Genomic DNA, 16,503 nt, shown 5'->3' on the forward strand with positions numbered 1-16,503 from the left:
ATTGTTTTCTCACTTTTAAACACCTTCTCACTATAGAAGAAAGAAACCACGCATATATGAATAAAACCAATAAATAAAATTACATAGTATTTTAAAAACTTGTTTACTTACATTTCCACACAATGGAAGAACTACAACTACCAGCTGATTGACTTCAGACGTCCATTTTTGTAACAAATGAAAAGCAAGCACAGATCGCAAGTGTGCACCGCTCGTGTGCTGCGTCCTCTGGTCTTGTACACTCGTTTGCTTGGCGCTTTCGAACTGCACTAGGTGACGTCACTTCCGTCAAGACTGTACTTCAAGTATGTTTGTACCTTTTGGACACAGCCTTAGTAGACGTTTTTGTGAATGGCACTTTACTACATCTTTTATTACTAAAAACTACATCGTTGTGGACTAGATTTTGTAGTTATTTTCGTTAATCGACCTGCTGGTCCATCTATTGTTATGCCCATGCCTATCCAGGAACAATGGTGTCTATGAATTCGACATCTCTCTACAATTGCACTGCATTTAGTACTGACAATCCTACAGTTCTGTGGTGTTTGATCCAATTATACAATTACTATATGTGCGTGTTCTTCCTATGCCAGATTTACATGGTTTCAGGGTCAGGTCCCCATTTCAATTTGTCCTCATCTTGACATTTGAGGGGGGTTTGCCCCTAAAAGTTTTTTTTAGCTGAAACAAAAAAAACACGTACTTCTTCCTTTGGGCCCCTCTATACACCTGCTAAGTTTCATGGAAATCGGAGGGGACACTTAGATAACCTCCCTTGTAAGTGCATTCACGTGAGCGAGTTACACTGTGAATTCTCCATTATAACACCATTAAGCCTTGTTTCCATATGAAAAACTGAATATGTTGACCAAGGCAGAAATTTATTTTATTATAAAACAAACTAAACTTAACGTTTCAACCTTCTAGCAAGGTCTTCATCAGACTCTAGAAGGTTGAAACTTTACGTTTAGTTTGTGTTTTATAATAAAATAAATTTCTGCCTTGGTCAGCATATTCAGTTTTTCATGTCAGTTCTCAAGTGTTTTCAATTTGCACTAGCAGCAAACCTCTTCTTCCAGTGAAGACATTCTATGGACAAATTCTATCGTGCCTTCTCAAATGTATTTTCAGGCTTCCACTTCGAGTAAATCTCTTTGTGCACTGATGGCATTCATATGGACGAATTCCATCGTGAATTCTCAAATGTATTTCCAAGTGTGTACTAGTAGTGAATATCTTTTTGCACTGATGGCATTCATATGTGCGAATTCCTTCATGAATCCTCAAATGTACTTTCAATTGTGAACTAGTAGTGAATCTCTTTTTGCACTGATGGCATTCCTATGGGCGAATTTCATCGTGTATTCTCAAATGTATTTTCAAGCTCGAACATTGAGTAAATCTCTTTTTGCAGTGATGGCATTCATATGGGCGAATTTCATCGTGTATTCTCAAATGTATTTTCAAACTCGAACATCGAGTAAATATCTTTTTGCAGTGATGGCATTCATATGGACGAATTCCTTCATGAATTCTCAAATGTACTTTCAATTTTGAACTAGTAGTGAATCTCTTTTTGCACTGATGGCATTCATATGGGTAAATTCCTTCGTGAATTCTCAAATGTACTTTCAAGCTCCAACATTTAGTAAATCTCTTTTTGCACTGATGGCATTCATATGGGCGAATTCCTTCATGAATTCTCAAATGTACTTTCAATTGTGAACTAGTAGTGAATCTCTTTTTGCACTGATGGCATTCGTATGGGCGAATCCCATCGTGTATTCTCAAATGTACTTTCAAGTTTCCACATTGAGTAAATCTCTTTTTGCAGTGATGGCATTCATATGGACGAATTCCATCGTGAATTCTCAAATGTATTTCCAAGTGTGTACTAGTAGTGAATCTCTTTTTGCACTGATGGCATTCATATGGGCAAATTTCATCGTGAATTCTCAAATGTGTGTTCAAGCTTTTATTATCTGTGAATCTCTTTTTGCAGTGAGGGCATTCACATGGGTGACTTCCATCATGAATTTGCAAAGGTTTTTTAAAGTTTCCACTTCGAGTAAATTTCTTCTTGCACTGACGACACTCGTATGGGCGAATCTGATCATGGCTACATTCTTTGTTCAGTTTTGTGTCTTGGATGAAAGCTTTTTGGCGTTGATTTCGTTGCAACGAAATATATTCATTGTGTTTTTCGATATAACGTTTTAAGCGTACTTTGGTTGTAAATGATTTTCCATATTGAGCGCTATTGAAAGCACATACATTTTTATTCATTCTACGTTGCACATGAATGTCCTCCTCTTGATTAATGATATTTCTGTGGTTAGCTTCAATTAAAGGAGGTGATTTATTAAGTGATTCCTTGTGATAACACTTCGATTTGGCTTCAACATCTTTCTTCTTGATGGCACAACGTCTGGCTTTATGTACTTTTAGATCTCCAATATACATTTCATTAGTAGACATGGTGCTTGATGGTATACTACAATTTCCATTTGTATTCGGTATTATGAAATTTATATATTTCTTCCTGAAAGGCAATGTTTTAATGTTGAAAATGTACAAAAAGAATATCATTACAAAAGTACCGATGCTCTATTAGTTTCATGCTTCTACAATCTATGTATGTGTGTGATTTTAACTACTAATTGACCCATAAATTAATCTCTTCAAACAGCAATAATCTATCTTTCTATATATTCCTACTGTATGCCAATTTTCTAATTTCAATACAAATCTAGAGGGGGTATTAGCATGTAGAGATAGATCTGCGTTGGCCAGCATGAGTCACTCTGTAAACCGGTAACCATTCAATCAACATGCTACTTCTCAGGGCCCAGCTCTGCATATCCCAGGGCAGCTTGGATAAAATAGGGCAGAGAACCTTGCTGGGCAGGATCAATGTGCATAACAGCTGCAGGTGGGAGCAGGTAGTAAAGTTTTTGCAGGAGTGGGTATTTTGTGGAACAGTGCGATCCGTACGTAGGTATCCATGTGCAGATGACCAGTTCACTGTGCACAGTGATATGTTTACGTGCTTGCCTGCAGTAGTGCATACTACTAAATAAAATGGGTTGGAAATTTAATGGTTTGTACTTAGTTATGTACTGTACAAAGTTTCCTCCAGATGTTTTATTGCAAAATATCTCTCATGGGTGGAATTTAGAGAAAGCGAGGTAGGTTCACGCCCATCCTGGAAACTGCATATATATATATCGGACGAGGTCATACATAATTTGGACTACTGCATTAATTATTAAAAGTGATTGATAATTTAATATAAGAATGGTACAGGTTCATTGCAGGAACAAGAAAATCCAAATTTAAGCAGTGAATATTAATCCTTGGTGGGAAGGCGAGAGATTACCACTCTACCATGGGAATTTGTACCCTGCATGTGACCACCAACGATATGTTAGTATTGCCGTATTGCAGCTGGAAGTACGTATAATTGTAGTGTTGCAATATTATGGACCAAAAGAACGGGGAAAAAAATTAGCTCAGGAATAGCACCCTCCCTCTCCCTGACCCGACAATCAACAATATAGTCGCTTACGGAGAAAGGCTGTCAAACAGCATACAGCTTGGTGCTTATTGCTGAAAGCCAGTCTCACACGGCAGTTAGTTACGTCTTCACTTCGCCATCAACTTCTAGCTTCGTTACTTAACGATCATGTGAAGGCTTTCTCTTATTCAGTTCCCGACAGAATTAGAAACCCTCTCTAAATTCATCGTTAATACCATAGAACTACCAATCAGAATTGAGGAGCACACTCTCCAGCTGAAGTAGGAAATAGAAGAAGAAGAAAGGCAATAGATGTTCGACTGTTTATTCAAGGCAGCTTAAAGAAGAAAAAGATTAGACCAATGCAAATGATTTGATTGGGGTGAATATTTTATTTGTTGAGTGAAGAGTCAACTAAATATTATTGTTTTAAATAAATAGTTCGTATGTCTAAATTTCCTACTGTGATACTTTTGTTTACTTTCATAACAGATGCGAAGACTATTTTGAAGTAAACAGTTAACATTAACACTGAACAGCCACATCGTATGTGTGTACTTTCTGGTTTGTTGGCTATCACAAATAGACTGTGCTGTGTATAGCACAGCAGTAAATTAATCTGCTAGTGTTGTAATGATATATAAGTTTCGAATTGTAATTAGTTCTTCATGAATAGAATTCTGGAGGACTATTTCAGGGATAGAAAAGTCACTACAGATTCCGGACCAAGATACCGCTAAAACGATGACAAAGGGTTGCCCACAGGGTTCCATTTTGGAACCCCATTTATGGAACATAAACTTCGAACCTTGCATCAAGACCTTGCAAGAAACACGGGAAGTAGTTAAGTGCATAGCCTACACTGATGATCTCATAATTATCACCACAGGAAATTCAAGAGCAGAAATTGAGAAAAATTCTACCACCGCATTACAAAAATTGACACAATAGTGTGATAAAGCTAAATTAAAATTATCGGATACAAAGACCAAATACATAGTTTTGAAAGGAAAATTTAGCCAACATCGGAATCCATTAATAAGAATGAAACAAATCAATAAAAAGGGTAACGAAGATTAAATACTTGGGGGTGACGCTGGAAGAGGGCTTACTTATCAAAAGCCACATTGAGAACATAACCTCCAAGGGGAAGCTCTCATGAACAAAATAGCTACCATTGCATCCAACAGCTACAGACTTTCTCCGTCAGTTATTAAAACTTATCTAGTGTCCATTTACTTTTCAATCATCACTTACGGAGCATCGGCGTGGGCCTCATCATCATTGCACAAAATAATGTACATTCGTAAGCTGAGATCATCTTACAGGAAAGTAATTCTCAGAGTTACTGGGGCTTTAAAACTACTTTGTCAGAACCACTGTTTGTCATAATGGGAACTTTGCCAATTGATTATCAAATTAAGCTGAGGGTAATGACTTATCACTTCAAACATGGAAACGAGAGGAAGATAACCGAACAAATGGGAGAATTCCTCCCCACCATCCAGGAGATTAAGGCAAAGATTCATCTAGACTGGCAGAGGCAATGGGACGAGTGCAAGAAGGGTAGAAGACTGCATAACTTCCTCGCCTGCATGCAGGAGAACATTTTTAACAGGGACGTTACGCCATCCAGAGAGCTGGTACATCTTCTAACAGGACACAGACCATACGGGAGTTACCTCACAAAAATAGGTAAAAGGGGAGCAGACATATGCCGAGACTGCTGGATGGAAAGAGACAAGCCAGAACAGAGTTTTTCCCTGACCCGCCTCTGATGAACAGATAATATCGGCTAGAAGAGACCTGCCGAATAACATCACCTTCGAACTGATAAGGAGCGAACATGTAAAGAAGTTATGCAACCTCGCAGACTTAGTGTCCAATATCGAGTTGCGGAGGTACCTGACGGAAACGAAAACCCGGCACCCACCAGCACCCCAAAGGTACCCCTTTAGATATGTATATGTGTCTCAAAAAGTATTATTTTATACTCACTCAATATGTTCTGCACTACTGTCTTCTTCATGTTCTAATTAAGTATTGTATTATGATTCATTCCATGAACTAGTGTATCTTGTATATCAATTAAATTCATAAGGAAAAGCTTTGTAATGATATGTAGTGAAAATGTGATCCAATGAAATGTATGATAAAGTTATGAATGTATACATTCTAAAGGTCAATAAAATTTGTGTTGTTGTAGTTCTTCATGGACTTCAAAGTAAATTTCAAAATTAATATTTTAGGAGCAAAGAAGTGTTAATGAAACATAAATATAAAACAATTTTCGCACTTTGAATTTTGTGAAGTTTATGTAATTTAATTGACTAGTTCATATTGGGGGATATATTTCAAAACCGTACGAGAAGGGTTTCATTAGAATATACAACTTCTATCGTAATAAACAGGTAATGCAACTTTATGCTAGTGTGTGCGTAAAGTTGTATATCAACTTCAAATGTTATATACTCACATTCACTGCCACGGGTTACATGTGCTACATTTTTCAACAGTGCCAATGTTATTCTAGTATTCCTTTACGAGAAACATTATTTTCTCAAATCTTCAGCAGTTATTATCATCTAAACTTGCAAAGTGGTATACAGTGTTTGTGCAGTCGCCATTGTAAGGATCGTGTGAGACCTATTTTGCTGCCTTTGTGAAATGAAAATGTAAAAAATCTTACGGTAGTTTCGAGTTGGTGGTAGGGAAGTGGGGACCTACTTTGAAAACCGTGTGAGGATGGCTTTAAATTCCATTCTCAAAAGTATTCGAATAATACAGTATTCCCAAAATAACACTGTTTTAAACTTTCTTTGATTTGATTTATAATAAAGATAATCTATGATTACAAAATAATATATTTACAAGTTAAATGATGCATATTATGTATGATTCTTGAAATGAAGAACATGTCTGAATGTCAATTAACAAAAAGAAAGAACATTTTCTCTTCAAGATTGCAGTTCGAAGAAAGTCAGCAGAGGGATAAAAATAGTGAACTGTCCCGACAAAATTGAGCCATTTGGTAGCTTTACATAAATGGTTATAAAACTTACAATTAGTAAATATAGTAAACTGCAGACTTCTGGAGTCTGACTCTCTCCAGAGAAAACTGACTCATTTATGCAAAAAGCAAATCGAAATTCTTCAAAATCTGAAAACTCGTTCACGTATTTTTATAGGTTCGCATTTATATGTTTCATGGCTTGAGGGGGACATGGTCCCCTTGGGGTATGGGCCTAGTGCTTCTACACTCTGCCTCGAGAGTCCCTGGAATAAACGAGCGAAACCAAGTCTGTGCAAGCAGAGAGTCGAAAGGGCTCAACCAATGAGGGGGAGAGGAGAAGTGAATGCAAGGGGAAAAGGCGCTGCAGTTACCAGGGCACTGCTTGACTTCGCCCACTTGCTTTTTCCCCATCTATGCGCAGCCTTTATCTACAGATTCCCAAGACATGAGTGCATATCAGTTGGCTTCAAACGATTTTTGCAGACAGCTTAGGCACTTTATAATGCAAATATGTTGACAACTTTGTTACATAAACGATAAATATGATACATAACAGTGTAAATTATTATTAATATCTTACTGTTATATTTCTTTATTCTATTAAACAATTCGACATTAACTTAATTACTTCAAGTGGTTCACATCAATCATGGTGCTTTGAGAATACAATAGTATGCACTTTTTCTTTGTTTTATTTTTAGTAATGGTAACCACAAGCAGTCAGTTGCTTTTTTAAATATCTAACTGTAACTGTGTAGCTTTATTAAAGAGTTCCAAAGTTCTATTACTGGTTTGGGCATTGGGGTTCTTTGTGTCACTTCTTCAATTTCATCATATCATCATTCATCTTTGCGATTAACTAAAAGTGACTGGAATGCACATTAAATGTTCTTCTTAAAGGTAAGCATAACCACTTTCTATACAGGGTGTTTCGTAAGTTCGTTTGCAATGCTTGGGAGGTGATTGTACGAGTGAAAATAAGGTGGAAAGTTCATGTAACGAAATTCCGGAAACGGCTTTGTTGCCGAGTTATTGACGTTTGAAAACGTGGGAAAATGATTTTCCGAAGTGAATAATGGCAAAACGAGTGGAGAGAAGTCGTCAGTGTTGGGCGGTCCACTAAGAAATTGGGTACGCTCTTGTCAAAAAATCATGCGGCAATGTTGTGCAATGTCGGCGCAAGGGATTCCCCAAAGGACGCGAACGAAGATTTTGACAGGAGTGAAGTGGGTGTGCGTTCTGCGTGAGCTGGTATCGACGAAAATTGGCATGTGTTGAATGGCACCAAAAACAAAGAAAAATTTAATGGAAATTAATTAAATTCTTATGATTATTAGTGCAACTAAACATAATATATACATCATATCATTGTAGAAATAAATTAACTTCAAAGTATTTTCGTAATATTTGAAGTAATTGCAACTGTGAGTTACTTTCTGATATGTATGAATAACAGTAACATTAATTTAGGTACTTTAAGAGAAATCTCTGTAAGTCAATTATCTTATTTTGAAAATAATTTTCCCCACACTGGATCACAGTAATGTAAATAAGCAGCAATGGCACCTAAAGAGAAAAGGTACAGGAGGTTACAGGCAATCCTAATCAGCTTCTACTGTCTAGAAAACAAACAAATAAAATGAACAACGGACTTCTGCAGCATCAATTTTATCTGGTTAAAGGACACTTAAAAAGAACATACATGCCCAGACTGTGAACTGAACCCACGAATATTGGTGGCAATATCGGAAGTCTAGCATTTAAGGCATTCTGCCACCAAGCAGTGCATCATATCAACTTATCTACACATGCCTCCCCATCTTGTTGCTTTAGTCAATCGTAAATATTTGAGTTCTTGTTTGCATAGTGTTTAAGAGATAAGCAAGCAGGTGGAGGGTATGGGTGGGAGGCCTCTGGAATGTTTTCTTACTAGCCATGACTGCATTGGTTAGGGCGGCATTATCAGATTAAAGGCAGCAATACCACAATTCCCTTTGGTAGTACTATTTGAGGCAGCTGTGAAAGTTGTGGTATAAGCAAGTGGTGATCGATGCTGTTCTGGAGGTGCTTCACACACACACAGAATTCGGCCCTTTGGCTGAAGTCACTATTCACTTAAACCAGCATGTCTACATTCAACTTTTGGATGAAGTGGTGTCGACGTTTGTCCAACATCTCACCGATAATCCAAATGTGGACACACCAATATTTCAGGATGACAACGGTCACATGCAAAGGATTAAAATCATCACTGCATGGTACAATAAGCATGCAGAGGAGCTCTCCCATCTTCCATAGCCAGCAAAGTCACCTGATCTCAGACACATTGAGAATTTTGTGACCAGTTGATGACTGAGTGACTTGCACTCGATGTGACCCACATCCACAGACTTGCAAGTCCATGTCATGACAAATTGGGGCTGTCATTCACTCCGAGGGAGGACCAATCAACTATTAGGTATGATTTCCTTTCTCAGTTTAATTTTTTGTCCAAACATATAATCCAGTTCACTTTCTGATATAAATAACAAAACTAAAGCCTGAATCACACGGAACTGGATATCAAGTAGGAATGCTCTAGTTGACGCTGAACTGGCTACCCATTTGCTAGTTTTCGCCTCACACGGTACTTGTTACACCGTACTTGTCGATAGCACGAGATGTAAACAACGTATCACTTCACACTTTTAAAATACGATAACTATTCAACCGAAAGGAATATCGCTTCATATTAAATGGTTTTAGGTAGAGAAGAACGGCGCTGATAAAATACATACTTTACAACGTTTACTATACACGTATGGAAGAATATTTTAGCTTTTTCAATTGTGCTGTATGCACTCGGAAACTACAGACAAAAAACGCTACTTTGCAAACTCATAGTTTATATTCACATGGCCAAACTTTGCTCTGATTGGCTGTTCCACAGAATCTAGTCGAAGAAAGTTAGATACAAATTAGAACATGTCCAATTCCTCAAAACCAGTCAAGCAGTCAGCCAGACGGCCATGATTTCTACCTAGAAAGTCAGTTCATCGCCAACTAGGGCATTCCAACTAGATATCCAGTTCTGTGTGATAGGGGCTTAAGTCAAGCACAAAATGACATCTCCATGTATATTATTATGAACTAACATTACAGGGTTCTGTGAGTGTTAAACTCTTTTTTAAAATTGCATTAAATTGTAAACATACACAGGAAATCGAAAGAAACGCCCTCCCTTACGGTTATGCAACCCGGAATTTTATATCATCTAGTTTCGCCTGGTAGAGTAGTTCCTGAGAGGAGCAGTGTTTCCAAACCTATAACTGTAGTGTTTCCAACCCTGTATTGGTTGGTTGGGTGTTGTTTGGTGTTTTAAGTCCACAATGCACAGTATGACTAATTGGGACTAGACCTACAGTTTAAAGTGGGATCCGAACCCCTTTGTGCCTCCACCAAGACTCCTTGATTACAAGGCAACGACCCTACCACTCCGCCATCCAAGCCTGTATTGCTTCGTAGAAGACGAAACCTTCACGTAAACTTCTTCATTCGTGAGTTACACTTGGTTTACAGACTCATATTACAGGACACTCTTTTCCTGTATTGCATGTTTTCTGGAGCATTTATTCTTCCTTCTGCGGAGAAAATTCTGTTATTATTTTACATCTTATTTTTCGTAGCATCTCTACCATTTATTGGCTAATCGCAACAATGAGGATGAATGATGACTCGATGAAATTGATAAAAGGACAGTCATAAAGAAACCATGGGGGGGCTAGATTCATATTATTATTATCTTTCTTTTTTTACTTTACTTTTGGCTAATCGCAACGATGAGGATTAGTGTATGATAAAATTCATGAAGGAACACTTATAAACAATCATACCCAGGCTGGGACTTGAACCCGGGAATTTCGGCAGCGAGATCAAAAGCCGACGGCTTACCACGCTCGGGCAAAGGGGCGGCCAATTATTATTCGTGATATTTTCCACCATATTCTTTCATACAATCATGAAACGGATGAAAATTAAAATGTTAAAATACTTGCCTACGGTTTTTTTTTAGCTTGCAATATAAACCCCTACTGCACGAAGCCAAATTGTGGAAATACGAAACAGCACCAAGTTAACATATCTTGACCGTGGAAAGTGTTAATACAAAATCTAGAAAAGAGCCATTTAACAGTTGCCTGATTGCTTTTCCATTTGTTGTATGGGAAGAATTGTCTGAAATGTGTGTGTAGTGGCATGCAAAGGAGAATACAAAGATAGAATAGAGAGGCAACACTGTCACTGTTCTGCACTTCACAGACAACACATCTCGTCGAGTGGGCGGGGCACTGTGGGTGCGAGCAAGCTGCTGTTGCTTCTGCAAAAAGAACACTCACAGACAACCGAATGATGCTCCGCTTAAAATCTAGTCAATCGAGAAAGGATTTGTTGAGGAAGTGAATTGAAATATAAACGCCAGAATTTGGTCTAAGCCTATAATGGTTACTCGCAATAAGAGCTGATCAATTTTTACATGTGGAATTCCGTAATGAAAGAGGCAACAGGCTGCACTCCACACCTTTAGCCTGGTAACACTAATAAATCACCTCATTATATGCGTTCGGTATGCTGATAGTCATGTTTAATATATTACCTTCAAACATAAACAATATCATGGACTCACTCAGAGGCAGAATTCAATTTTACGCTTTACTTTCCTGAAGATATTGTAGCAATATAATCATTCCGCTTCATTTTTGTATTCTCAATTGAACTCGCACTATTTTTTTCCAGAAGTTGAGCCCCACCTCTCTTCTCCCACCTTTAAGATTCTTGGGTGAGAGGCTACAAACTATACTAAAACTGAATTACAGACAATACTTTACGACTCAAAGTGACGTGACCTAGAACGTAGTGAAAAATCACTGATGCAAAATTCAACGTAATGATGATAAAATGAAGGTAGGAAAATGGATGTGCTAGAAAGTTTTACATACAAACACACACACATAGTTAGTTCCCTGTAGACGACATTTCTTCACATTTTTCTCATTTTGGCTTCCTTGAATTCACGAAACTGTAAAGGCATGAACGCATTAACCCCCTATAATCACGGAGTCCCAGGTTCGATTCCTGGTGGAGACACAACTGCCTAGTAGTTCGGATCCCACTTTCAACTTTGGTCCCACTTCGGGTAGCCTTTCTGAGCATGAAATGGAATTAAAACAAAATTTGAACACGGTAACCCATCACAACACACGCGCAGAGGGCGTTGAACTTAATGACTGACAAGTATCATAAACATCGAACTTTCAGCAAAGATGGAATAAGGTCTATTTGCCATGCCAAATAGTGTGAATTTTAAGTCTCGTGGTGCCTTCTATATGAAGTGCACGCAAGTTATTGCAAAAATTGTTCGCTGAAGATGGAGAAGAGGTGATCTCTTGAAATGTCTCGAAATATATAGATAGAATATATGGTCAATCAAAAAGAAAAACAATGGATAATTTCCAATTAAGTAGAAACGCTGTTAGAACCGGTGTTCATTCACTGAGCAGAAGGGTTATTTTGACAAAATTCTGTTTCCCCGCTGGCTGCTTCGGAGAAGAGGGCTTTGTGAAGTTATCATTTCTTGCCCAAGCGGTAGGTCTAATTGGTTGATTGACAATGAGTTCATTCGTAGGTAAACGCCGCAACAGAGGATCACTGCCATAAGGTTGGTTCCCGTGCCGGCTGCAAGAGCGACGGGAATTTAAAGAACCATTGTTACTAACTTCAGACAAATACCTAATAATTTCCTTAGGTTTCGAAGCTGATCCGAAGGGACAACAAATACCAAAAATGCGACATGAATTAAATGATCGATTGGTACGTCCTTGTGTTGATGGATGGCAATTCATATTAACAATAATAATCGTAAGCTTATCATTAAAGAGACAACAATCAAAGTTATTACGCATCTATTGATCAGAAATTACTAGAGTGTTAATGTTGTTTTTGTATCTTTTGTTATGTTAAGTCGCTCTTCTGTCACTTTCGGCTAATGAGTATGATTGGCCATTGGATTAAATTGATACCATGATACCAATACTGAAGCCGTGGCTCGAACTCGGAAATTTCGTGGTATCGGAAATGGACCACTTAACGTGCTTGGCCACCAAAGAGAACCGGCTCTGCGGCCAAGCGCAGTTAGTGGTGGACTAACGATCCAGACACCGAATGTTCTGGGTTCGAGTCCCACCTGGATCTTTGTCAATTTCTTAATCGTCAGAAATCCCTTCACAATCTAAGACATAACACTTTATCAAAACTTCATTCCCCTCCAACTCAAATTTAATACTCAATCTTCCCAACAAAATTTCCATGCCAATTTTAGACTTCCTGTTGATATTGCTCCCTCCAAAAAAGCAATCTAAGACGTAATAGTAATACATAAGAGTTGGGATTCCCTCCCCCAAAAATAATTATCAATCCCGCTACTTGAAAATCCCACTAACTTCATTAATCGCACCACCATAATTTCCCTATCAATCTAAGGCCTAATATGTAAGAGTTGGATATCGCCTCCCCCACCAATATTACTTATTACCCGTAACAATTCCCCTGACAATCTACAAATTACTATTTGCATAACAGCAATGGCTAATTGATGACGTAATTCAACTCGTGCCCTGTTTACTCAGTCAAATTTCCATCAGAGTCTGCGCCATAATGCCGCTCCCCCTGGGCACCCCTGATTTAGAACTGTGACGTGATAGGTGTAATGTAACTAACAGTTAAGTGTTAGGAATGGGTGCATGTGTGTTGCCCATTTGAATTTCATGTGAATCAAATCTGTCAATAATGTGAATATTAATATTATAGAATATAATATAATGGTGCAGGTATGCGAAAAAGTAACCATGAGCACCAAGGTCTGAATAAGAAAGAATTGGAAAGAAAAGTTGCATATGGAGATGTGTGTAATTAGTTTTGTTTTGGGATGTAGCAAAGAACATTGGTTAAACAATGCAGGGTTTCAATACTGTGTCCACCCGCCGTTAGATTCAAGCACTGCATCTAGTCGATGAGGCAAGGATTCCACGAGCAGATGTTTGGTCTTATCCTTAAACACTCCCAAACCTCAAACACGTGAGCCAGTACAGTTTCCATTGTTCTCAGCTGTCTACGTTCCCACTCTCTCACCATCAACGCCCAAATTTTTCAATTGGGAGACTTTGCTGGCCAATCTACTCTTGAAATTCCATGGTGCTGATTAAACCAGGTGGTGGTCACTTTCGATGTATGGACACTGCTGTTGTCTTGATCGAAAGTCACGTGAGGAATCTCATCTTCAGGGTGTCTCTCTCGCACGCTGGGAAGCATGTGGTTTTCCAGCACTGCGACGTATTCCTGCGAATTTATTCTCGAGGACACTTCCTCCAATCCATCTACTCCAGGCGAACTGATCCATCCCCACACCGCCACGGATATCCTGCCACTCCTAGCATGGGTAGATATGTTCTCGGCATCGTAGCGAGTGTTGTTGCGCCTCCAAACATAAAACTAACCATTTTCGTCAGACAAAAATAACTTTTTCGTCGCTCAAAATTACGTTCTGCCAAAATTCTTGAGGAGCTGGTAAATATCGTAAAGCAAAACTAAACCATGCTTCCTGATGGAAATGCATCATTGCTTCTTTCTTTGCCGCTCGATGGTGCCGAACTGTTGCAGCATGGCACTCCAGTTTCAACTCTTGGCGAATCTTGGTTGCAGCCATGTAGGGATTGCCCTCGCTCATCTCAATGATGCCTGCATCTTCTTCTATGGTTGTCTTCCTCGGCCGGCCTTTGTTGGGTCTTGACTTCATTCCTTGGTCCCCTTCTTCCACATAACACCGAATCCAACGCCTGAAGCATGAATTGTCCACACCAAGGGTCGTAGCAATCTGTAGTGCAGCAGATCTGCTGCACAAGAACATGCGGACTATCTTCTCTCTTGTAAATTCCGAAGTGTAAGGCATGATGAAATGATATCGTAAAGGAACATTCGGACCGAAGGGACATGCTGCACATTGCACATGCCTCTTGAAAACACCTTATCATTGGTGCATGTAGAGTTTCACGCCCATTCCAGTGCAAAAAGTTTCATTTTATTGGTTCTGTTGCAAGTGACATGCTCAAGGCATAGATACGAGTAAAACTGCTGCAGGATCTCGAACGAAGCACCCACCGGGGCTCGAATTAAAGCCAAAGCGTGGTGGCAAAAGGCAACCGTGAAGTTACTGCATCTGAGATTTACGTCAAGCAGGTCCTGCGTGGTGTGTGCAAAGAAACTCACGCTTGCTTCAGGAAATAAGGATACTATTGAATCAATGCAATATAAAAAAGTACATACCGTAAAATATACATTATTATTGACTTGTGCATTCCCTGAAAAAAAAGCATTGTTTTCTCTCACATTTCTGCCCGCAATGAATATAAATGTATAATCTAATAAATTAAGCAGGTGCATGCAGATTTTAAAATATTGGTAAGATGATTCAATTGAATTGAATTGAATTGTTGATTTTTAAGTCCACTTTGTGCACATAAAGGCTAATTGGGACTGGACCTACAGTTTATAGTGGGTTCCGAACCAGTATGTGCCTCCACCGGTATCGAACCCGGGAACCCTTGATTAAAAGGTGACGACTCTACGACTGCGCCATTGGGGAGGCCCTAGTCCTCTTACGGAGATAATTCATTCGGAGCAATAGAAATGCCCTATCAAAACAATTGGGGAATATTATTTTCAATGTGGATATTCTTCGGAAAAAATGTATCTAACAACAGTTTACCTAAATAGTGGGGACGTGGGGCGAGAGATAGGGACGGAGTTGGAAGAGAGTGATTTTGATTTGGTGTTTTAAGTCCACTTTATGCGCAGTAAGGCTAATCGGGACTGGACCTACAGTTTAAAGTGGGATCCGAACCACTTGTGCCTCCACCGGGTATCGAACCCGGGACCCCTTGATTACAAGGCAATGACGCTACCACTGCGCTATGGGGGAGGCCCTGGAATAAAGAGAGAGGGAAAGCACACAATTTTCTGTTCAGTGAGAACCTTTGGGATTGCTATTTCCTAGCGCACCAAAAACACAATACGTATAACCCAAATACAACCCAAACCTTCAATGGCGAAATTGTGAATCAATCACTCAACTGGAATAAAAAGTACGGGTTTAAATCTAGGAGGCCAGAAGATAGTTATTGCGCTACCATGTGAAAATAAAAAAAAAAATCTACTTCCCCGGCGAGAATTGTCATGCCTGAGTGACATGTAGTTTACGTTAGTTGTGAGAGTTGCTTCAATTCCATTGTTTGCCAAGAATAATGATAATGCTGAAAGCATAAAATACGGAAATGTGCATGTTTGGCGAGCTATGAGAAAAGTAGATCCTCGTGTTTCCTTTTCGAATTTTGCTCATTTTATGTCAACTTTTACATTTAGCCAATGGCGTCAGAGGATGAATGATGCTTCAGGGAAATTGATGATGATTGAAGAAACAACGAAAAAGAAAAACTCATAATTATCAGAGGCTAGGACCCAAGAACCCTGGCTACGCAGCATGTTATGATATTTAAGTATATCACGAATTGCTGCTAAATCCTTTCCTAGATATTTGTAATGAATGAACCGCTACAAGAAATAGAAAGACTATAGGATATGAAACATTCACAATGTAATTGCATTGCTTTACAATGCTCTTGGCTGTATTCCAAATGTAAGAGATCAGCGATAAGTTTCTTTTTCCAAGGTATAAGTGTATTTGAGTGCAAGGGCTATCTATTTCATCATTTATAAAGAGTTAACTTTGTCGTTACACTAGCACCAGGCACAAATGCATCAATTTCTATTTTGGTTATTTTACATCACTCTTCTGCCTTTTGAGTTAATCGCGATAATACTGATGAATTAGTAATTTATAAAATTGTGATGGGACAAACTCAGTGATACGTTCATGCCTGACCAG

The 16,503-nt window shown here is 38.8% G+C and overlaps 1 protein-coding gene across 3 annotated transcripts in view; it reads right to left on the minus strand.

The window, feature by feature from the left end:
* Positions 1 to 346: 346 nt before the first annotated feature.
* Positions 347 to 16,503, minus strand: part of LOC145997192 (uncharacterized) — a 189,490-nt gene continuing 173,333 nt past the window's right edge. For all 3 annotated transcript variants that reach the window (XM_083133918.1, XM_083133916.1, XM_083133917.1), the window contains exon 4: positions 347 to 2,545. In XM_083133918.1, coding sequence (XP_082990044.1) covers positions 1,345 to 2,545 — 1,201 coding nt within the window. In that variant the 3' untranslated portion in view covers positions 347 to 1,344. The remainder of the gene's footprint in view (positions 2,546 to 16,503) is intronic.

The sequence above is a fragment of the Lepisma saccharinum genome, chromosome 13 (assembly GCF_977018435.1).
Source record: "Lepisma saccharinum chromosome 13, izLepSacc3.1, whole genome shotgun sequence".
NCBI lineage: Eukaryota > Metazoa > Arthropoda > Insecta > Zygentoma > Lepismatidae > Lepisma > Lepisma saccharinum.